Source organism: Hemicordylus capensis, chromosome 6 (assembly GCF_027244095.1).
Source record: "Hemicordylus capensis ecotype Gifberg chromosome 6, rHemCap1.1.pri, whole genome shotgun sequence".
NCBI classification, from domain to species: Eukaryota; Metazoa; Chordata; class Lepidosauria; order Squamata; family Cordylidae; genus Hemicordylus; species Hemicordylus capensis.
In genome coordinates this window covers 9,011,664-9,034,203 of record NC_069662.1, presented here as the reverse complement: position 1 = coordinate 9,034,203, position 22,540 = coordinate 9,011,664, and the positions used below count along the sequence as shown (strand labels likewise).

General features: G+C 47.1%; 1 protein-coding gene across 1 annotated transcript in view; it reads right to left on the bottom strand.

The window, feature by feature from the left end:
- SUPT16H (SPT16 homolog, facilitates chromatin remodeling subunit) overlaps positions 1-22,540 on the bottom strand; it is a 24,138-nt gene extending 1,598 nt beyond the window's left edge. The window contains exons 1-24 of the mRNA XM_053263654.1: positions 22,321-22,540; positions 14,150-14,242; positions 13,846-14,016; positions 13,569-13,721; positions 13,327-13,473; positions 12,531-12,682; positions 11,426-11,598; positions 11,207-11,297; positions 10,545-10,618; positions 10,269-10,381; positions 10,060-10,125; positions 9,363-9,458; positions 9,058-9,173; positions 8,729-8,882; positions 7,453-7,580; positions 6,749-6,884; positions 6,492-6,618; positions 5,860-5,978; positions 4,441-4,566; positions 4,223-4,335; positions 3,199-3,274; positions 2,713-2,882; positions 1,792-1,921; positions 1,153-1,282 (exon numbers count right to left, since the gene is read on the bottom strand). Of these exons, the coding sequence (XP_053119629.1) occupies positions 1,153-1,282; positions 1,792-1,921; positions 2,713-2,882; positions 3,199-3,274; positions 4,223-4,335; positions 4,441-4,566; positions 5,860-5,978; positions 6,492-6,618; positions 6,749-6,884; positions 7,453-7,580; positions 8,729-8,882; positions 9,058-9,173; positions 9,363-9,458; positions 10,060-10,125; positions 10,269-10,381; positions 10,545-10,618; positions 11,207-11,297; positions 11,426-11,598; positions 12,531-12,682; positions 13,327-13,473; positions 13,569-13,721; positions 13,846-14,016; positions 14,150-14,242; positions 22,321-22,386 (2,920 nt within the window). The 5' untranslated portion in view covers positions 22,387-22,540. The remainder of the gene's footprint in view (positions 1-1,152; positions 1,283-1,791; positions 1,922-2,712; positions 2,883-3,198; positions 3,275-4,222; positions 4,336-4,440; positions 4,567-5,859; positions 5,979-6,491; positions 6,619-6,748; positions 6,885-7,452; positions 7,581-8,728; positions 8,883-9,057; positions 9,174-9,362; positions 9,459-10,059; positions 10,126-10,268; positions 10,382-10,544; positions 10,619-11,206; positions 11,298-11,425; positions 11,599-12,530; positions 12,683-13,326; positions 13,474-13,568; positions 13,722-13,845; positions 14,017-14,149; positions 14,243-22,320) is intronic.

The following is a 22,540-nucleotide window of genomic DNA, read 5'->3' as shown; positions in this document are numbered from 1 at the left end:
CAGAGCAGTGCTTCGAGAGCAAACCGACTCGGGCCAGCTTCTCCTCACCCTCCTTGCAAAGCCCACAAGGAGGACAGGGAGAGAAGAGGAGGCTGCTGGCAACCTCTCCACTTCCCTGCGCCACTTTCAAAGCTTGCAAGGATTGGTTTTGAAAGGGGGCTGGCCCCCCCACCAAGGCAAGGCAGCATTTGGGGCCTGACCTCAGGCATCACAGTACCTGGGGCCATTCCTGGTGGTGCACAAGAGGAAACGGGGAAGGCTATTACCTCAAGACATTTCAGGAGAGGACAATCATACAGTACACAGGCATGGGAGTTTTTCTGTGAGACTTCTTAAGTTGGATCTGCAACAGCAGATCCTGGGACTGCAGAAGTGACGGGAAGGACACCCTGGCTTCTGCCACCACCCTCAAGGGCCTTTGGGTGGTAGCACCCTCTCTTTCCCAGGAAGGGAAGACCAGCCTGGCCCCAACCTGATGCAAATACCCCTTGATGAAAACTTGCCACTTCAATCTGGCCTTGTCAGACTGATCCTCCTATTCTCCCTTTCCCCACTACTCCTTCCCCTTCCTTTTCCGTGAGTAGGCCCTGAGGGCAACGCCCATGTCCCATAGGCAGCTGCCATATACCGAGTCAGACCCTTGGTCCATCTAGCTCAGGATTGTCTACCTAGACTGGCAGCAGCTACTCCAAGGTTGCAGGCAGGAGTCTCTCTCAGGCCCATCTTGGTGGTGCCAGAGAGGCAACTTGGAACCTCCTCACATTTTGTCTGATGTGAGCTGCTTTGGGGAGACACTATTTGTCTGAAAGGCAGGATTTAAAAAACCCACAGAAATAAAATCGTTCTCTGGGTTTCAACCCATCTCCTGTTTTATTACTCTGCAATATCCAGTGCCTGCATTTTGATTAAAAGGTATAAGTTTTATACTCCCCTCCTCCCAACACAGCCACAGTGATATGAGAGATATGGGGGTGGGGGGCTGAGAGAGAGAGAGAGAGAGCGAGAGAGAGAGCGCTCCGATGTTGAAGATAAAAAACCAAGGAACACCTTTAGCAGGCTTTGCTGGCCAGCATACAGCCTCAAGGACTGGACTTTTTTAAATGGGCAAGCCTAAAGGAAAGGGGCATTCTGGGTTACACTGCAGCCGCTCACCTGATTCCTCGGCCTCAGAAGAATAGTCCTCATCACTGTCTTCCTCCTCATCCTCGTACTCTTCCTCGGAAGGGTTAAATGTCTCATCCTCTATCTCGGACTCGGACTCCCCAGCTTCGGCGTCACTTCCCTGGAGGAAAAGGAGGAAGGGAAGGGTGGTGAAGGAGGATAGTCTGGAGGCGAGAATCAGGAAAGCCAGGCTCAACTCTTGAGAGATTGTGGGATGAAGCCTAGGGTGGAGTTTTTCTATATGTCTGAAAGTTTAAGTACATTACAGTTACTGGAACAGTTCCACTCCATTAACATGGTTAATTAACATGGTCATTCAGAGAAAGGGCAGGGGCTGGGGTAGAAATCTGCATCGTTTTAGGGAGGAGGATCGGAGGGTGAGCTAGAGCAGAATTCTAGAACTCTTCTTCTAGAACTACACACTTCTTTTCCTGAAGGTGTGTTGCACCAGTTTCTACCCCTACACCTCCAGAACTTTACATCCCAAAGACTACCTGCCACACTCAGATCTTTGGAATTGAATTCAGGCAGCTTCTCAAGTTCCAGACAGGATGCTGACTGCTGAACAAGCGGTTCCGCCCACCCCAGCCCTGCTTTCTGGCTACTGCTGTCGGCACCAACTCAACATACCTCTCCCTCGGGCTCAAGGAATGACCAGCCCCCTTGCTCAAAGAAGCCTTCCGGGTCATCCACAATCGTTTTCATGATTTTGGTCCAGTTGAGGGATTGTACTCCTTCCGTGTACTTAATGTCGCAAGAGCTAACATGGGGTTGGGTGGGGTGGGGGAGAGATAGAACAGATTAATGCACAGCACAAACACAGGCTGAATTCGGAACTACCTTTTCAAATATTATTACTTTTAGCCAAGGGCCTCACAAATCTAAGAGAGAGGAGGAAACTGAAGGCAAGGATAAACCGAGGAACAATAGGCAGTTATTTCATTTACAAGTCCTTAGACTTCGATACAACAGAACACGGAGACTAGGATGTTGGGCCAAAGGCTTCATGAGAAACAGCAGCAGCTTACTTCCACCATCGTTTCTGCAGTAAAGAACTTCCATCTCTGTGCTGCTTGTATGACGACCCCGAGGGGAGTCAACTCCCGCTGCTCCCTCTGCTCTGTGGTCACGCCAAGAAAAGTAGTAGCTGCTACTCTAAGTTATATTAAAGGGAAGACACTGTTTTTAAGGAGAACACTCTAGCCATCTCATTTGGCCCAGGAGGTGCCAAGTGGTCAGAGTCTACTCCCCAACTGCCTGCACTGAGCAGGATTCAGACCTTTTGGTACTGTGGTGCATCACTGGCGGAAGCTCTTTCAGCCAACTGAAGGAAGGTTCAGCCAATGATGAGTCTTGAGTTGAAGGTCTGGATGTCACCCAATGTCTCTTTCAAGTGCTTGGGGAAAGTAGCTGGCAACAATTCTGGACATTCTGGCAATAATTTAGAACACACTAAAACACTACCAAACCTGGGTCCCCAGAGGTTGGACTACAACTCCCATCAACCCCAATCACAATAAATGGTACCCAAAAAGGTTATCGCCCACTCACTTGAGCCACTCCTTGATGGGGTCGAGTGAAGCCACAGGGATGGCGTTGATCATGGTGACCTTCTTGCTGTAATCTTTGTAGACGATGACCATGTCAAAGTTCTTCAGGTGGAACTGTACCCGCTCAAAATGAATCAGCTCCACCTCATCCAGTGTCACCACAAACGGGGGCTGCAGGCAAGATGGAAAGGGAAGAGTCCGTTTTCCAAATCTCCAAACCCCTAAGGCAAGGGTTCTCAAAACTGAGGTCCTCAGATGCTGCTGGAGTACAATTCCCATCTGCTCTGACCACAATGGCCGAGTACAACATCTGGGGACCTATGGTTGATAACCTGTGCCCTAAAGGATACATTTTTCGTCCCTGTGGCTGCATACAGGCACACCTCTTACCATGTCAGGTAAGAAGTGAAGGTGAAGCTGAGCACCGTGTTTTCTCCCTGCAGGCTCATCTATGCCCTCCCTTAAGCAGGCATGTGCTAATACTTACCCACTCAGTGCAATTCACCAGGGCACTGCTGGTTGGCTGGAGCAGGCAAGTGCTTCTGTAGGGGGCGCCATTGAACCTGCCATAAGGAGATTGAGGGGGAGAAAAAGTATTGAAGCCATTAGTGGAGGAGAGGGGAAAGAGGCAACCCCCCTCTCCCTGCAACCAGGCCCTCCCTCAATAAAACAGATGGGACTGAAAGCTCTGTGGAAAGTGACAAAATCATGGAAGGGCCCAAGAAGTCACTTGGTCCAGCTTTGTGTCACTTGTCATCCTCAGGTCACATTACTGACAGCAGGACCCAAACTAAGTCAGTCAGTCACCTACCTGAAATTAATGGGACTTTAAACTAATCATGACTAACAGACTAAATCCTGCCCTGGATACAGATTTCTGCCACTACCTTTGATTTCCTGAGAGTTTTCCTTTTGTTCGTTTGCAAAAATATAAAGTTTTTAGCTTTCATTGATATGGAGAAAGACAGGAGATGCAACCTGTAGCTTCTGCTAAAACTTAGAAATTAGGATAACTCTTTAGGAAGATGATTCATTAAGCATGAACACCTGTTCCTAACCAAATCACATGCTTCAAGTTTCTTGCAACTAAAGGGGATGGACAAATAGTATTATTATTATTAATTAGATTTTTATAAAAATAAAAAGATATGGTTTTAGGGCTCTTTTAAAGGCTGCTAAAACTCTTAAGCCTCTAATATCTATAGGGAGCGGATTCCAGAGCCCAGGAGCAGCTACAGAAAAGGCCCGATCCGGAGTCACCGCTAGGCCAGCTGACACACATTCACCTATTTACAGAATTTTGACATTCCAGTGGCAGAATTATTCACCCTTGGCAGCATACAGTCTCCTTGGATGATATGTGAGAGGGGGATGAGAGTGGCGATTCAAACCCTGAAGCAGGGCTATCCCCCTCTCATGCTGCCCTTTACAGAAACCAGCATAGCTCAAATTACCCATGCCCTTTTAGCAGTACAAAAACCAAGGCACTGTCTGACAGCGGCCCCTCTTACCCCAGGTCCCGGAAAGGCACCTCGAATTCCAGTTCCTCCTTGGTCAGGGACTCCACCTTCTCAATGAAGTTCTTGAACGCTGTTTTCAGCTTGTGTCTCATTTCACGCTCCATCTAGACCGGGCAGGAGCCACAGGGGTCAGTCACCCAGCCTGGCAATAGCCCCCGCAAACTGCCCGGCCAGCCACCGGGCAAGACACAAGCAGCCCTCTCTCTCACCTGCTCAGCATAGAGGTCGTCGCGGTCGTGCATGTGCTGGTGCTTGCCAAGGTCTGTGGTGATTTCGCCCACCTCGGTATAGAACTGCACGTCCGTGTGGCGCTTCTTGCCAAACATGATGGCATTCTGGAGTTTGTGACGAGAGGAAAGTGGGGAGGAGAAGCATGAGTGGGGATGCATATGTACACTACAAGCATGAATCCAAAGTTCTGTGCCAGGGTAATAAAGCCCCATGCCAAGAACAGCTGATTTCTAAAACCTCAGTCAATGCCGTGCATGAAAAAGCCTGTAATTTTGTGGTGTTTACCTGGCATATTTCATTGCGCTTGTTAGCCATGGACGAGACACCAAAAAAAGCCAGAGCATTTAGGGAGCAGCAACTCCCCCTCCCACTCCACCCATCAAGTGCAAGTTCTGCTCTGCTCCAGCTCCTGAGATTCCAACAAGCACTGCCGGCAGACTGTCAAGTTGATTTCTGCGGCCATGCTTGCTAGTAGCTAGCTGCGTGTGTGTGTCACACACACACACACTCTCTCTCACACACATACTCATTCTCAGACACACACTTCATTACCACTATCTTACCCACAGTAGCTCAGGGCAGAAGTGCATACTTTGAATGCAGAGCGTGCCAGGTTCAATTCACCAATATCCCAATTTTTAAAAATGTTTTAAAAATGTTTCTCCCCACCCTCCGCAAGACCTCAGGTTACAAGTTTGGGGAAAAGACTGCTTGCAGCCTTGGAGAGCCACAGACAGAGGCTGGCATGCAGACTAACCAGGTGCTTGTGTAAGGATGCTGTACTAGGTTCTTCTGCCAAGTCTGCTGCCTGTGTTCCAACTAGCATTGATCCACCAACTACACAACCTGTGGCACACCTTATGTGTTTTGCGGGGACCTTTTGTGCGACAGCTTCCTTCCGCACATTTTCGTGATGTGCCCAGCTATACGATCTTCTTGTGCGAGTGCAAATTTGTTCACTGTGCAAGTGCTTTGTTGGACAAATGTCCGTTAGTTAACCCCTCCTAACGGAGCAAAGAGAAACCTTTTAAAGAGGTTCTCTTTTATTTAGCAGTGGGAGAGCAACAGTCCCTTTCCAACCGTAGCACAGCATCCCTCCAGTGGCCGTTGCTGGTGTCTATCTTGTGTTGCTTTTTAGATCATGAGCCCTTTGGGGGCAGGGAAGCATCTATATGTTGAGATGTAAACTGGTTTGAGAACTTTGTCGGCCAAAATAGACAGAATTCTGCTAGATGTTCCAGTGGTCAGATTCAGTATAAGGCAGCTACATATACATACACACCAGAATTTCTAGAGAAAACCAAATTCTGCACCACTGAAGGATCAAGGAGAAAGGAAACCCCACCAGAATGCCTCAGGAGCCACCCTCAGTCTCCTGCCTCCAGTTGGAGAAGTACCTTGAGGTGAAAGTGCAGCACAATGATCATCTCCCCATCACAGGGCTGAAACACGGCATGCTTGATGTTGTTGTACAGGATGTCCACCTTGTCCCCCCGCACAGAGGTGAAGCGGAAACCTGCCAAAGAGGAACCCCGTCAGAGATGGAAGCGGCCTGCTTCTGCCTGGTGGGCAGGTGTGGAGTCCCTGGCATGGTGTGCCCTAAATCCCAGAAGAGCCTCTCAGCTAAAGGAGATGAGGAAGGAGGCCATAGGACAGCTGAGAGAATCCCAGTCATCTAGTAGTTTAGGCACCTGAGTCCGGTCATTTTAATAGCCTTGGCAAGGGCACTTCTCAAAAAAGGTCCTTTTCTTGCGTTGCGTTAGCCCCAAGGACAGCTGCTGATTGTGGGCTTCCCAGATGCTTCAAGTGGGCCACTGTAGGAAACAGGGTGCTGGACTAGATAAGCCTTGGGCCTGATCCAGCAAGGCTCCTCTTATATTTTAGATCAGGACTCTGGCCCTCCTGCAGGCCAACAATCCCTGGCTATTGGCCACTGTGGCTGGGGGGCCTATGTTGAGCAGGCCTGTTTTAGACAGAGCGGCTTGTCTGCCCCAACAGGCTGCACTGTGGGGCTCCCAACTCTCCATACCATTGACATGAGCCTCCAGAGACCCCTGCATCCTCTTCTGGGCAATGTTGGGGCGGATGTAGAGGTCCTTTAGCTTGGGATTGCTGCGGTTCAGGTTGATCACCAGAGAGTCTTGTTTGACGATGCCCTGGGAAAGCAGATGAGGAACATCCACATCAGCCCATTTTTTCCCCACATTAAGAATCCCAACACCTCTCCATGCCCTCAGTCAGAGTCTCCCTATTCCCAGGGTTATAATTCCCCCAACTGCATCTCACCTCCTTCTCTTTCTCCTCAGCCTCACGGGTCTTGTAGCGCTTCTGCACCTCCTTGATGATGCGGAAGGCATTCTGTAGGTTGAGAGCTGGCACTGTTTGCTCACCAGGCGTTTTTATGTTGGATGCCCGATAGGTTCTAGTGGGGTGGGGGGAGGGAAACAGCATCGTATTGGCAGGTGGAGACTGCAGCAATAAGTCCCAGTTCCTTTGGCTACAGCAACAAGGGGGGCTTGGAGACGCCCCACATATAGCCTGATGCTACGAAAAGAGAAAGGGTGACCACGCCCAAATGTGGGAGGTTTGGAAAGTCTACATCTCAGACCAAATTATGGAGAAAGGAAGGGTTATTGACCCCCAACGTGTGAAGAGAATTTGAAGCACTGGGCATGCTAAGGGAGGGAGGGGAAGAAAGAGAGAGAGAGAGACACACACACGGGGGGGGGGGGGGAGAGAGAGACAGTCAGACAGACAGACACAGGGGGGGAGAGAGACACAGACACGGGGGGGAGAGAGAGAGAGAGAGAGAGAGACAGACAGACACAGGGGGGAGAAAGAGAGAAAGCATAACAGCTGGGAAGAAACACACTAGTTCTTGAGCTTGCTCAAAACCAATGAGGCAATAGATGGCAGGGCGGGGATCCCAGGGCAATGGAAGATGCATCCCAGTAACATCCTATGGCACAGACTAGGCAGAGATTACTCACATTTCTTTCACAAAGGTGGCTTCAGGGTTTGGGAAGATGTTGCCCTCGTTGCGACCCAGAGCGCTGCCTGGGCAATAGAAGTTGATTCGCAGGTAGGTGTAGTCACCTTCCACTGACATACTGATGTTCTGCGAGGAAGGAACATGAAGAAGAGAGCTGGAGCATTGGCCTCCATGTAAAGCCCCTCCAGAATCCTTTTCTGTCCTGCCTGTCCCTTTCTGTGACCTCCTCCTACCACAGCACTCAGGGTATAACAGTGTTGACAATCCTCTGTACAGCAACCTCTCCTCCAAGGAAGAATGCTGGCTTTAATAAGCAAGCATGAATTGTCCCCTTTGCTAAGCAGGGTCTACCCTGGTTTGTATTTGAATGGGAGACTACATGTGTGAGCACTGTAAGATATTCCCCTTAGGGGATGGATGCAGATGCTCAGTGGAAGAGCATCTGCATGCTTCCACGCAGAAGGTTGCAGGTTCCCTCCCTAGCATCTTCAGGATGGGGCTGAAAGAGACTCCTGCCTGCAGCCTTGGAGAAGCTGCTGTTAGACTGTGTAGACAATATTGAGCTAGATGGACCAATGGTCTGACTTGCTATAAGGCAGCTTCCTATGTCTGATGCTGGCAAACACCAAGAAGAGGAGCTCTGATCCACTTTACTTCGGGGCAATTCCAAGGGTAACGGTCTCTTACTATAAGGCCATATTACAAACACTTAATTATAGATAGTGCCTGAAATGTGCAAAATACATCAGTAACAAATGGAATCAGATGTCCAAATATTCTGATTCTGATACCGAACATTGCACATTTCATGTGCTATCTACAGCATTTAAAGAATTTGAACAAATATGGCCTTATATGAGATGTTCTCTTGCCAGTGACTGCTGCTGATATCTTATCTTACATTTCTTTTTAGTTTGTGATTCCTTTTGGGACAGGGATCCATCTTATTCATTTATTATTTCTTTATGTAAACCGCTTTGGAAACTTTTGTTGAAAAGCGGTATAAAAATTTGTGTTGTTGTTTCTTAGATGGTTTCTGGGATTTCTTCCTTTGTCCTTATGGCTCCAGCCACTGAAAAAGTGGTAACATGCCCGATTCCGTTACACTTGGAATTGCCCTTTGAGAGGGCTCAGTATAGCCACACAGCTGTACCTCTTAAAGCTCCTTCATTTCAAAGCTGTTATCACCCCCAACTCAGCAGTTGAGCCACCAAGCTGCAGGTACCCCAAGACAGCTGCATTCTTCTGACCCTCAGTTGCTACCAAGCCAGTACCTTGATAGTGGCAATGTGGAAAGGCGTGGCAATGCCAAAGACGGGCATAATGACAGTCTCGTACTTCTTGTCAATGTAGATCTTCATTTCCCGGATATGAGGCTCCTTTGGCATAAGGGATGGGTTCTTGTATGAGACGTTTGACTTACGAGCCCTGTGAGGGACAAAGAAGGTGAGGAAATTTGACCAATCTGGGCTTCCAGCTGTCAACTCCAGAAGTTACATGAATGTAGCCTATACTTGGCAACAGGGCCTATTGGGGTCCAGTGTACCAAACAAAGGCAAAGGGATGCTGCAGAACTCCAATCTTCTCACACGGACATACTCACTTCTGAATCTGCTGCTCCCCTTTCTGCTCTGTCAGCCGCCGTCGGGCTTCTTCGTTGAGCTGCGTGGCCAGTTCCTTCTGATGTGCTCGGCGCTTCTCTTCAGCTGTCAACTCATTCTGGATGCAGTGGAAGAGAATGTGAGATTTCCTCACTTGTCTCTGCCAGATGCACTCCTGCCCTCTTCCCAACTAAATACGGTGTCAATAAATTGGCAAATTCCCAAACGGAGGCCCACCAAAGGCCTCTCATGGCCCTAAAAGCCAACTCCCTCATACCCACACTGGAAGGTTAACAGCCTTCCATACCCGAGTTCTGTCGGTCAGCAGGGCTGTCCGGGAGGTACGGCCAAGCAGGATTTCAGGGTCATCCTTTTCTTCTTCCTCCTCCTCCTCATCCTCTTTCTGTGACAGAAAAGCAGGAATTACACTTCTTGTATGCACATGTCCATCAAAGCTTAACAGTTAACTTGTTTCTCTTCTCAGGGCTTTTGTTCTCAAACTTATTCTGCAATATTCTCTCTCAGAAATTGCCCCCCCCATATAAGAGTTTTGTGCTGCAGATGTGGAAATAAGAGTAAGAAAAACACCCAATAAATTTGGTCTCAATTACCTCTAACGTCAGAAAAATGCAACAAACCAAATACAATGGCCACAACATAGGTGAAGACTACTGAGCCTCAGCAATGTCTACACTGACTGGTTATCCAAGGTTTCAGATAGGGGCTTTCCCTGACCTCCTTGGAGATGCCAGGGTTTGAACCTAGGATATTCTACATGTAAAGCAGGTTCAACCCTTCCCCAAGGGCTAGAGACACACATATCCGAGCAGGAGTGTTACAACTCGGCATGAATTTGGAATGCCATGAAGTACCTTTGGTGACCAGTCAGCTCCTACACTTCCAACTGGATTCCCCACCCCCCACCCCGACCACATTTCTTGGCATACCTCATGCAATCACCCTGTGCGCCCTTAGACCTTGGGTATACAAACCCTAGATCTCACCTTGAGCAAGATGCTGACATTCTTGACCTTCTTCTTGACAGAAGTCAGGAGAGTAGCTGGGCCATCCTGCAGAGGAAAGAAATTAAAGCAACCAAGTTATGAACTGCACATAGTTATGCACAGAGTTATGACTGCACATAGATAGGGGACCTGTTGACATCATGGTGAGAGCTACCCCCCACATACTTCTTCTTTACTCTTGTACCCACCTCCTCCACCAACACGGTGTCTCCTATGAACAGTGCATACGTTTTCTCCTCTGGCTTCTTTCCCTCTTTGTTTGACAAATCTGAGAGCCCCACGTTGAGACTGAACACCATCCCTGTGACAGAAAGAAGGCAGCTTCAGAGGAAAGGTCCCCTGAAACACTTTCGCAAGGGCCTTCTGAGCTGCCCACTCCTGACACACCTGTGAAGGTGTGCAAGAATGAACTGAGAAAGCAGGACAGCCTAGTCATGTTTTGACCGGAGAGATGATGGTCTCACCTTTTTTGAGACGATACTGATTTTTGTTGTTGATCACAAGGGAACCTTCTCTGAACTCAATGCCCATGGCAAACCTGGGAAAGGAAATGGGAAAAACATTCCGTCTTCCAACTATTAGAGGACAGGGCTGTAGCTCAGTGGAAGACCATCTGATTTGCAAGTAGAAGGTCCCAGGTTCAGTTACTGGCATCTCCAAGTAGGGCTGGGAAAGGCTCCTGCCTGAAACCTTGGAGAGTACTGAGAAGTATAGAAAATTCTGACTGGCTTCTTTCTGAGCTAGAAAGACTAATGGTCTGACTTGGTATAAGGCAGCTTCCTATGTTCCTATGCCACTCACGAGTCTCTCAGATTCATAGAGGCTAGGTCTATCAATAATTACTAGTCATGATGGCTATGTATCACCTCTGGGTTCAGAGGCAGAATGTCTCTGAATATCTGTTGAAGGGGAGCAACAGCAGAAGATGGCTCTTTGTTGCTATGTCCTGCTTCTGGGCTACCCAGAGGCATCTGGTTGGGACCTGTGGGAAACAGGGTGATGGGACTAGATGGACCTTTGGTCTGATCCAGCAGGGCTGTTCTTATGTTCACTGCATGAAGGATGCAGCTACAACCCTGAAGAAAGGTGGGGTGGGACAGCAGGGGAACTCAGGAAGGCTTTTTACCCCAAGTTCTTGGTGATTTTGCTCAAGAGTTCTGGTTTCTGCTTCTTCACCATGTCCATGACAGCAGCGTAGACCTCACACAGCTTTGCACCTGACAAGCAGGGAAAAGAAAGATCTGTATCCCACTGGATCTGCTCCCCTCTCCCCACTCCACCCCCACATGCCCTGAAGAGAAGTGCAGCCATACCCCAGCCACCTCAAGGGTGGCCTGCGACTTACCATGTCTTAGTTCTTTCAGCATCTCTTCCTGAAGTTGCAGCAAAAAGGCGTAGTTGTCCTGCATCTCCTGGGGTGGGTCAACCATGAGCGTGCGCACCAGGTTGGAGCAGTATGACTTGTAGCGGATGCCCATGGCACAAGTGACTGTTCCAAAGTGCATGTAGCTTTTTTCGCTGGGGAAAGAGAAGCGGGGACGGGGTGGGGGGAGAAGAAGCCGTAAGAGCAGGTGGCATTATGCATGGGCCAACTGACAAGGGTGCTGTGCAAAGGCACACTGGTCATTTGAGCACATCACTGGGACTTCAGCATAGAACTTCTCTCATATACTTTCATTTAAGTTACCCCAAAAAGAAATGCACGCTGCCCTAACCTCCCTAGAGCAAGGTAGTACCCAACTGTAACAAATCAGAGAGCCAAACAGAAAGTTGCTGATTTCATAGGTCCTCATCTCTGAGCAGGTAAAATTGTGCAGAGCAAGAGTTGTGAGCTGCATAACCAAAGGCTTTCAGTTACTGTATTTACCTGAATCCAAGATGAGGTTTTTCCCAAGTTCTTCAATGTTAGAAACTGGGGGATAGTCTTAAATTCAGGGCCCTTTTCCTTTTGGGTAAATAGTATAACCTATATTTAGCTCATATTTTAAAGGGGGTTGTTTTAAATTCAGGGCCGTCTGATTCAGGTAAATACAGTATGCTTTTAGATAGTTTTATTTATTTACAGTTTTTAAAAGCCTATTAAAACTTATTCATGTGTTATTTAACAGGTTTTTTTATCATGCTTTCCTATAAGACCACTTTCAAAGAAGGTAGTGAGAGATATTGTACCATTCAACACAAAATTATGCTGGTCAGGCAGCAGAGACAGCTACTGGTGGACATAGTGTAAAAAATCTCTCTCCAGCTCTCTGCTGCCACTGCTGTCGGTAGCAGTCTACAGCAAATCCAAGTGGAAAGAACCTGACTGCAGGAAGTGTGCCACCAGGCAGCACCAAATGAAATCATTATAACACTCATTTAGGAGATATATGAATGACACAACATGGGAAGCTTGATTTTAAGTTAACTTGCTTTAAATGGATCCACCCTTTCCACGGATATTCACTGACCTGACAACACTGAACTTGAGATTGTAATTGCCTCCGCTCTGGATGATGGGTGGGTAGCACATCTCCACGGTGGAGGGGTCAGCCCCAGAAAGGTATTTCTTCTCCTCTATGGCCTTCTCTACTGACTCTGCTAGCTTGCTATGCCGCACTTTCTGCCAAAAGATGGAGAGGAGTTAATGGTCAGTAGAGAGACATCTAGCATGTGTGTTGTGGGTGTGGTGTATAGGGGGAGAGGAATAAAACCCTCAAGAATTCCTGAAATTGTTATCAGTAGGGAGAAGGATAACTGCATCTCTGGAAGCCTTGAGAAATATACAGGGCCCTAGGAAGACCTAGGGTGTCACAGCAACATGGATTCTGCCAGCGGATAGAGGCGTGAATGCTCTCTCTGATATGAAAGGAGTAGTCTTTCCTTTGAACCTTAAAGAGGAAAAGAGCATGTGTATGCAGTCACCCGTACCTCTGTGCTGCTGCTTTCAACTACTGGAAAGACCAGTACAGCCAGGTTATCCTAGTAGTGTGTCCCAGCTTGAAAGGACCAGGACAGTCATCAGCAACAATGTGGAGGGAGGATGTATTGCCCAGTATGGAGTGGGAGAAAGAAGCAAAAAAGAAAGACAAGGTGGCCAATGGCTAACATACCCAAGAAAAGCCAGGGAAACTAAATGTGAATCCAAAGAGAGATGATGGATCCAAGGCAAAGTAGCCCACCTCCCCCAGGTTTCTCAAGGCCTACGTGACCATGCCCCTGGCATCCCAGCTAAGGTTTTAGTCCACAACTGGGTTCCCTCCTCACCTCATCAGCATCAACAATCTCCATAACCCGCTCCTTCAGGAACTTGGTGAAGACCTCTGAAGAGATGGCAGCTGCTTTGCGCATCAAGGCAAGTTCTCCATCCTCCTTCACGGCAATGGTGTAGGCCACCACAGCACTGATATCCACCTTCAGGGAAGTTGGGAGGACATGAGCAAGAACAAACGTCTTACCGCCAACCTGCAACCCCCACCCCGCCCCATGCCACAGCTGGCTCTTCTCACCTTCTCAAAACCTTCCTTGTTGAGAGCATCATTCCAACTGTTCATGAACTCCCCAGGGAACTTGTCCTTGCTGAAGACCCCAATGCGCTTGCCATTCTTGCTGCCCTTTAGTGCGTCAATCATCTTGTCGAAGTTTGCCTTGTTGCTTTCATTCTGGAGAGGGGACAGAGAAGAGGAAATGAGGATGGGGCACCAGTATCCACATTTCAGCCTTTCCCAACAATCTCTTTCCACATCATAAGCAACTCAGGACAGGCTTTTCTAGCTGCCTGCTCACCTTCTCCCGCACAAGCAACGTGATGGCCGGCACCCCGTTGGTGCTCTCATTGCTCTTGCTGTTTGCAATCTGCTTTAGGAATTCCACCTTCTTCTTGCTGGCCATGAAGAGGATCTTGTCCTCACAGAAGACCATGATGGTGTCGGTGAGCTCGTAGCCAAAGAGCCATGTCTGCAAAGGTTGGAGAAGGGACCTCATGAGGAGCAAAGGGACTGTTATCTCCTTTCCATCCAATAATCCCTTATCTTTTTGTATGGAGACCCACAGCATTACCTGAGGCAAGAGAACACCCATTCTCACTCACCTGCAGGGCAGTGGATTTGGCATAGACTGTCTCTTCATCTACTCCCACAGAGACCACAATGGCATCAATGGTGGAATATTCATCTTCTCCTTTCTGCAAGAGAGTCAAAGAACTGCTTAGTATCGTGTGTAAGACACTCCTCAGACATCTAGATCCAAGGGAACTTTGAAACATCTACCATTGTCATACATTATGTGCAAGATCTAATACGAGGTCCCCACCTCCACCAACATGAAGATTCCTAGTCCCCATAGATACAAAGAGAAGCTAAAGGTGGCCAATGTCTGACGACAATGAAAGTTTTTAGTGGTTATGAGAAACAGCTCCAGTGCCCTGCTATTTCCATAGGTCCTCCCACTCAACACCATGGTATCCCCTCCCTTCCTATTTGGCCTTTTCCATTCCTGCAGCCACTCTGAAGAAATTATAACCAGTACTTCTACTTCTACCACTGCCAATATTTGGTCTTGACTGTGATGCCAAATAAACAGAACAAAATATATGGTTTATGTGACTATACACCAGAGCTTCTTTAAAATCTATTATAAATCTATTATACCGGCACAGTCATGCCAGTACAGCCAAGACGGAGAGTAGCTTCAACATTCCACCATTATAAGCCCTGAACATTCTATTGCTTCTAAAATCAAAACCATTTGTCCGATCTGCCTGGCCATCAGCACACATTCACTAGATGACAGGAGACACCTCCCGTGAAAAGCTTCTGAGGATCCGTTGGAAAATGGCTTGGATAGAGCAATATAAATTGTTTCTCTTTTGGAATTTTAAAGGGTTGGCAACATTCTTTCAGACTGAGGAAGTAGCATTTAAATGATTTTGTAGTCTATTTGCATAGTTTCAGCCTTTATACTGCATGCCAGAAAAGTGATTTTTGTATAGTATATCCCTCTGGGACCCAATTGATGGTTATTTCACAACTGGTCCTCAAAGTTGTGTTTTAAGAGACTGAAAAATGCATCTGTACTGCTAAAAGAGTCTGAGTCTATGGAATTTTGAAACTACGGTGCCCACTGCATTGCCCACAACCAGTAGCAACTTCCCTGTCCGAGCCTTGGGAGCAAGCAGTGTTTCCTCTAAGGCATGTGTGTGTGCTCACATTTTTTTTAAATGTCTGCTCAGTTTATTTTAGATCCTGCTCAGGTTTAATCAGGAAGTCTCTATTTTGAATATACATGTGCACACACTGCCTTGATACTTGCCACCCAGAAAAAAATTCATTGCACACAGATGAAAAAAATTAGAGAGAACACTGCTCAGGAGCACAGTTTCCTTCCCTGCCCTCTTATTTCTTTCCCCCACTGAATCTATCTATCTATATAATTCTCTAAGGCGTACCCATGGCTAATCTTGTGTGTGGCAGCTCTCACGAGTTCACGAGCAGAAGCACTGTGGTAATTGGGCAGTGGGGATTCCATATGCAGAGAGGGAGGAGGAGCCTGTGATGGTTAAGGTCAGTTGGAATGCAACTGTTACTGGTTGGAAGATGTCCCTGATTGTAAAGGAGAGGAATCTATCTATCTATCTATCTAGGATAGAAGGAGGAAAGAGTCCCTTCAGGAGAAGGAGGCTGCCATTGCCATTAGATGAGGAAACAAGTTGAACAAGATCTGTTAACTCAGGAAGGGAGATAGAAAGAAAAAAAGAAGGGAGGAGAAGAAAGACGGGGAAGAGCGAGTGGAGGAGAGAGAAAGAGAAAAGGGGAGAGCGAGAAAGACTGAAGGGTGAGCGACGGGTCCGAGCCTGACAGCGGCCTGAGGGGAATGAGCGGCCTTGGTGGTGCCTATTAGCAGCAAGGAAGGGCCCAATCAACCACTGCTGCTGTTTGGGGCTACCAAGGCCATTGGCAGAAGGAGGGAGGCAGGCAGGCAAGGGAACGGGCCCGGGCCTGTCTGTGGCCTGAGGGGAACAAGTGGCCATGGCGGCAAAGAAGGGCCCGGTCAACCACTGCTGCTGATCCTGTGGGGAGGAGCAGGAGTGGGGCTTGAGTGAGAGTGGGGAGATCTCAGGGGATGGGGGCTGCAGCTTGGCCAATAGGCACCAGCAATGCTACAGCTGCAACCAAGAGGGGTGAGGAGGATGGAAGCAACGGCATAGGAGAGGAGCAGGAGTGCAGCTCAGGTGAGTGGGGGCTGTGGCAGGGGGTGAGGGGAGCAATCAAGTACTAGCGCGCAGATGCTCTGCTCAGGTTAAGCTAGTAGCTTTTAATACTGCTCCTTTGCCTTAGAAAAAGTGCTGTTCGACTTTGGTCAACAGTTACTCATGGTCAGTGGTTTTTCAAAACCATGTGCGTTTCATCCCAACCTCCAGCCAAAACCGGCGCAATGCTCTGTGCAGCCGGGTGTAAGTGGGAGGCAGGGGGAAGGAGACACACTCCATTTAGGCTATGAATGGCTCTTCTGGGGTGTGTGTGTGTCTGTAGTCTGGGTATATGCATGCGGATGGCTGCAGTGTGTGCATGCATGTGTTGTGTGTGTGAGAGAATGGCTAAGTCACTTGTGAACAGCTTTTACACTATTTTGCTGATAACATCATCCTGAAGGAAATTAAATCAAGCAGGAGAACTCTGAGGTTTATGGGAAATTTCTGGTAAGATAAATCTGTAGTTTAGGACATGTTTGTTAAAACATTTGTTGTTTTTAATTATCTTTGTGTTGTGTGTGTGTGTGTGCATGTGCGCTTTAAAAAAAAAGAAAAATGAAATACAGATTTAAAGTGAACACAAATTACCTGCTTCTTGTGTCCTTATTCACTGCTGAATAATCACGAGGTGGGATCACACTGTCACTATTACTGAATCCACTGATTTCATTTAATTGTGTTTTTTCAAGCTAGGGGTGGAGTGGAGTGTAACTTTTTCATAGTTGAAGATTTTACAAGGTTTTTGGTATTCACCATCAGGAAGTTCTACATTGTCCTTTGGGTGAGCTCTTCCCCATAGTGTCTAAACAGACTTTCCTTTTTAACATGCCTGGAAATTTAGTAATCCAAAAACCTTTGATTTAAGATGAGAGTTAAGATGCTTTATATTTTCACTCACGTTCTAAAAGGAATGTTAAGGCTCTCATCTTAACTTCCGCACCATATAAGCTGTCAAGACTTTGTACAGTTAGGTATATGATTATGGCTTTAGAAATGAAGCTCCATGCACCCACACTTTGCCTTGGTCTTTCAACTGGACATTGGGCTGGGGAAGGATGCTTCCAGGCAGACATTTAATAGGTGCAGTTTCCCTAATCACTTTCTAGAGATGCCCCTGTGAATTTCTGCCTGATACATCTCTGATCAGGGCAAAGTGTGAGTGCATGGAGGCTCATTTCTAAAGCCATCATCATATATCAGACTATACAAAGTCTTTACAACTTATTTGGCCTGGAAATTAAGATGGGCACCTTAAATTGCAATTTCCATTCTTTTTAGAGCACGAATGAAAATGTAAAGCATCAATTCTCATCTTAAACCAAAGGCTTATACTGATTCTATTTGGTGTTGTAAGGGCAAACATTACCTCCTTGTATTTTGCTCTGGATACTGAATACTGAGATGGAATGCATCATGGAAACAAGATGCAACATTATCCACAACTTGCCCTGCCAAGAATCTGGCAGATAGAAAGAAGTCACATGTGAGTAGTGGGAGAAATTCCTCTATGAAGGTAGCTCTTAGAAACCAGAAGATAAGGCAGCAGATGGACGGAGAAAGCCCTAATGGGCCTCTGAAAGGGCTTGAAAGCTATCAGCCAATTTACGACTAAAGTTGGAATGTTCCACTGGAACAGAATTCCATATCAACTGGATAACAAGGGGCAATGCTCCACACCAAAGCTTTCTAACCCAATTAGTAAGATCTACATCACTTTCTATAATCTAACACAGGGCTTGATGAATCCCAGGCGCAGGGAGCCATGATATCCTTACATCAACAGGGAATCCAAATATTTCATACTGATATTTTAATAATAGATAATAGTAATAGAACTGTATAATTAAAAGACTGTGCAATTGCATAAATAGTTCATTGGATCCAATCTTTTCAGTTAGACATAGAAACTATTTTAATGATTATTTGTGCATAAGTTTTATTGAAATACAGATATATTTTTATTGATACAGCATTATAATTTATGCAATTGCACAGTCTTAATTATACGGTTCTATTACTATTATGTCAAAATATCAGTAAAGAAGATTTGGATTCCCTGTTGATGTCTGGATTCATTGTTGAATCCAAATAGGGTTTTGTTTTCCTTCGCAGGGAGCCATGGTGCCTTGAAATTTAACCATGATGCCTAGACTATGATAGTCAGAGGGAAAGTTATTTAATAAAATCTTTGTCTCAGGCAATGCTGTTTCTGTTCTAAGCATTTTACCTGTAAAGGGAATAAAGAGAAGTCCATTTACTCTCCCTCTTCTCAATGTCCATTACTAAGTCCAGTAATCAAATGTCCATTGTCTGGCTCCTAAATTTTTGGGCTGGATCCTAGATCTAAAGAAAATTGGTCAAGGTCTGATCTGACATTACACCAGGGCTGGTCAGACAAACTGAAGCCTAAGGGTTTCATATAAATATCCTTATTAAGTTGAGAGATACACTGATCTTCTTCTACCTTCTCTTCTAGCAACTCCCACGTGTTCCTCAAATGTGGCCTATATTCCTTAAAGATGCCCACACGGAATCCCCATTAATTAGGCAATTGTTATTGCTCCTGAAGACACCTCTCCTGCTTGTCATTCCTCAGCCGGTCAACTGTCCACCTCCCTCAGCTGTGACCTCCCTCAACCGCAACCCCTGTGGAGTCTTGCCAACCGCCTCCTGGCGCGTGCTCCTCCCTTGCATGTGTCACCTCCTCTGGTCCCACCATTGGTCGTGGCTGCAGCGGGGGTGGAGCTTGCCACATCCTCATGCATCCCCCTGGTTGTCTGTCTACAGGAATTAATAATATAGACAAGCACTGGATGAAAATAGTGGCCCACCACCCAGTGAGGTAAGAGGCTCTGTGCAGGGTCAGCAGGAGCGACAGGGGCAGAAGGTGGGGCGGGGGAGGGCAGGAGAGACTGTGGGGGGGAGAGGCGGGGCAGGAGAGACTGGGGGGGAGGGGAATGGTCAGCGGGCAAAGACCCGCTGTCCACTGGAGACTGGGGAAGGTGGGGGGTGGGAGGGGAACATGCAGTGGGCGAAGCCCCGCCACCCGTTGGAGACTGGGGTAGAAGGGGGGGCAGAGGGCCTGAAGGTGGGGGGAGTGTACTGTCACACAGATGCTCTGTGCTGGGTCAGCTAGTATATTCGAATGTACAAGAATCCCCCAGAACCCACCTTTTCTGTAAAGCTTTCAGCAGAATCCCCTACTCCCCATACCCTACACCGCAATTAAGCCTAAAAACGTGTACATGAAATAACAGCATATTAAGGGTAAGGAAATATGTGTACATGAATATGCTATTACTTCATGTACATATATTAGCTTACTCTGCCTCCACTCCCTTCTGTTATTTTGTGTGTTTATTGAAGACTTTTTTTAAAACTCTAGCAGGCCTTCCCCTAACTATATACCTTTCTCTGAGACTGCCCTGTTTTGATGACTGCCTTATCCTACATTTCTACTTTTTTAGAGGTTATGTTCTTCTGTGCTTTTTAAAACAAATGTTATTGTAAGCCACCATGAATTAATTTAAGAAGTACAGTGGCATATAAATCTTTCAAGTAAACAAATATTAGATTGTGAGCCCCCCAGGGTAGGTATCTGTCAGAAAACGTCATGTATGTAGCTAGTGGTCTTGAACGATAAAGTTAACTTCTCTGTGACATAACATTTTGCTATGTTTACCTGCTAAAATGCCCATTTCTCCAAATGGCCCAAAAATGCTCTTATGGGAAACCCTACAATGGGTCTTTTTATATGCCCTTAAGGCTCTTATTAGAATCCTTAAAAAAAAAAAAATTATCAGCAAGCATCTAACTCACACTAAGCAACTGAAACAGGGTGGGGAGAAAAGCAAAACAAAGCTCAACTTTATCTTGTCCCTTCCTTGTAATTCTTAGGTTCAAGCATAGCTCCCACTCTGGATATTGATCTCTCCCCAACACCCCCGGATGTATCTGATACATCTGTAAACATGATCTGCAAGTCATGCTAATCACATGAATTGCCTAACAGATGTATTGGCTGCAACAAATCACCCACTTTCAGTGGGACCTTCAGGATATATACATATAAGAAAGCAAGAGCAGCCCTGATGGATCAGAGCAAATGCTCACTCCTCCTTTCCCATAACAGCCAATTGAATACCTCCAACAAAACCTACAAGAAGGGTATCAATGCAAAAGCTAGCGCCAGTTGCTGCCCAACCAGCAACTGGTATTCAGTTACATGCTGCCTCTGAAAATAAGAGATTCCACCTAAGCAATCATGGCTAGTAGGAGCTAACAGACCCATCCTCTGTGAATTAAGATTTGCCTCATAGACATAACTTACCTCAAGGCTAGCCCTGGGTCCCTACATGTTGTTGCGACTGAGGATGAAGGGAGTTGTAGTCCAAGGGCATTTGGACTATGGGAGTTGTAGTCCAACATCATCTGGGGACTAGAAATTGGGAACCCCAGACTTGTCTGACAAAAGTTGTTGGTGAGGTAAGGATGTGTGGCAACCAACCCAATGGTGAAAAGGGGTAGGAACAGAGTACTATTAAAACAATCCAGCCCAGTACCATCACTTAACCTGTTCCAAGTTATTGACTTTTAAAAGGCAAAGTAACTAGGGCAGCCTAATACTTAAGCATGATTTCCATATGATAAGCATGATTTCCATATGAGACTTGAAGCTGGGATGATAACCAGAACCACCACTTGTGCACTACTTGCAAGCAGGATAATAAAAAGGGCATGCACAAAGCAAGAGCTCTAATCTGTGTAAGAATACAAGAACATGCAGTGGCAGTTCATGCACACAGAGTAACCAGATACGGCCTTGGAAAAATACCACATGTACACACTTAACTTCAGTTGACCAGCACAGGCATAACTAGAGTACATATCTTTACAGGACTCCCAAGTATAGTAAAGGCCCCTTTCATGAAACAGAATGAGAAGTCTTGTGTATGTGCAAAGAGTGTGCAAGTGATTACTGGATACACAAAAACCAGTAGATATAAAATGTATACATATGCATATGCACACACACACACACGACATATAATAAGACAATGGCAGAGTAGAATGAAATGGAAAAAAACCCCATGGATTTGACAACAGTCAGAGGATGATGAGGTGGAAAGCCACTGGACTACTCACTACCTCTCCCAGGCAATGTCCCCCAGGCAAAAATCATAAAAAAAAATACAACCAAGGGGTTATAAGGAGAATTGAGAAGACCAAAAAATAATGAAAATGAACTGCAAAACTGTAACACTTAACATTTATGTCTTGCCACAAAGTAATTGGCCAAACAACACTGCATGTATTTGATACACATGTATTCACAATTTGTCTGCAGTCCTGAAAAGCAACCCCGCCAGGTTTGCAAAGTAGGATTATTACCCCCATATAACAGACAGCGGAAACTAAGAGACAGGGGAAAGTCGTCTAGGGCCACCTGGCGAGTCCACTTGGTGAGTTCATGGCAAACTTCAAACTGGAGTTTCCTGAAGACCGTATAATCCGGGAGCTACAGTACAGTGAGCACGAACCTTTGAAAATACTTTTACATTCAGGATTCTTATTGGGTTTTTCTTTTCTTTTCCAAGTTTTAAAGCCTAACTACCACGGCAGCACAGTATTCAGGAGAAACGGTATTTTGGCAAGACGCGTGAAATGACGGGGAGGGCAGGAAGGACGGGGAGACGGCGGCGGCAGCGATGCTCTTCCTCGTGTCTTGCTCGGGAAGAGCCAGAGGAAGAAAGAGGCAGATTCGGGGCTGACAGATCGTCACTAACCCCAAGTACGCGCAGCTGGCAAGGGCCGCCTGCCCTCTCCCCGTTTTACCCCTGCTTGCCTGCCTGCCCTCCCCTCCTTTCTAGGGGCTGCGGAGCCTCCTCGGGGCACGGAACCTAGTGAGGAGAAGAGCCCCCCCCACACTACTCTCGGCCATCACCACCACCATCACCATCTGTGAGGGGGGTGGGGGTCAGGTCCTGCCCCCGCCGCGGGGAGGCCCTCACCTGCCAGTTGCTATAGAGACGCTTGACGCGGCGGTAGTAGGCCTCGCGGTCCAGACTCAGCGCCATGGACGCGGCTCCTCCGCTCCCTCCGTTGCGGCCACAGGCACCGCCTCCTGCCTCACTCGCTCGCTCCCTCGCGCCACCGCCGCCGCTGCTGCTGCCGCCGCCGCGACCTCCTCAACCCCGGAAATGAAAGCTCTCCTCAGGCAGTCTTCCCTCC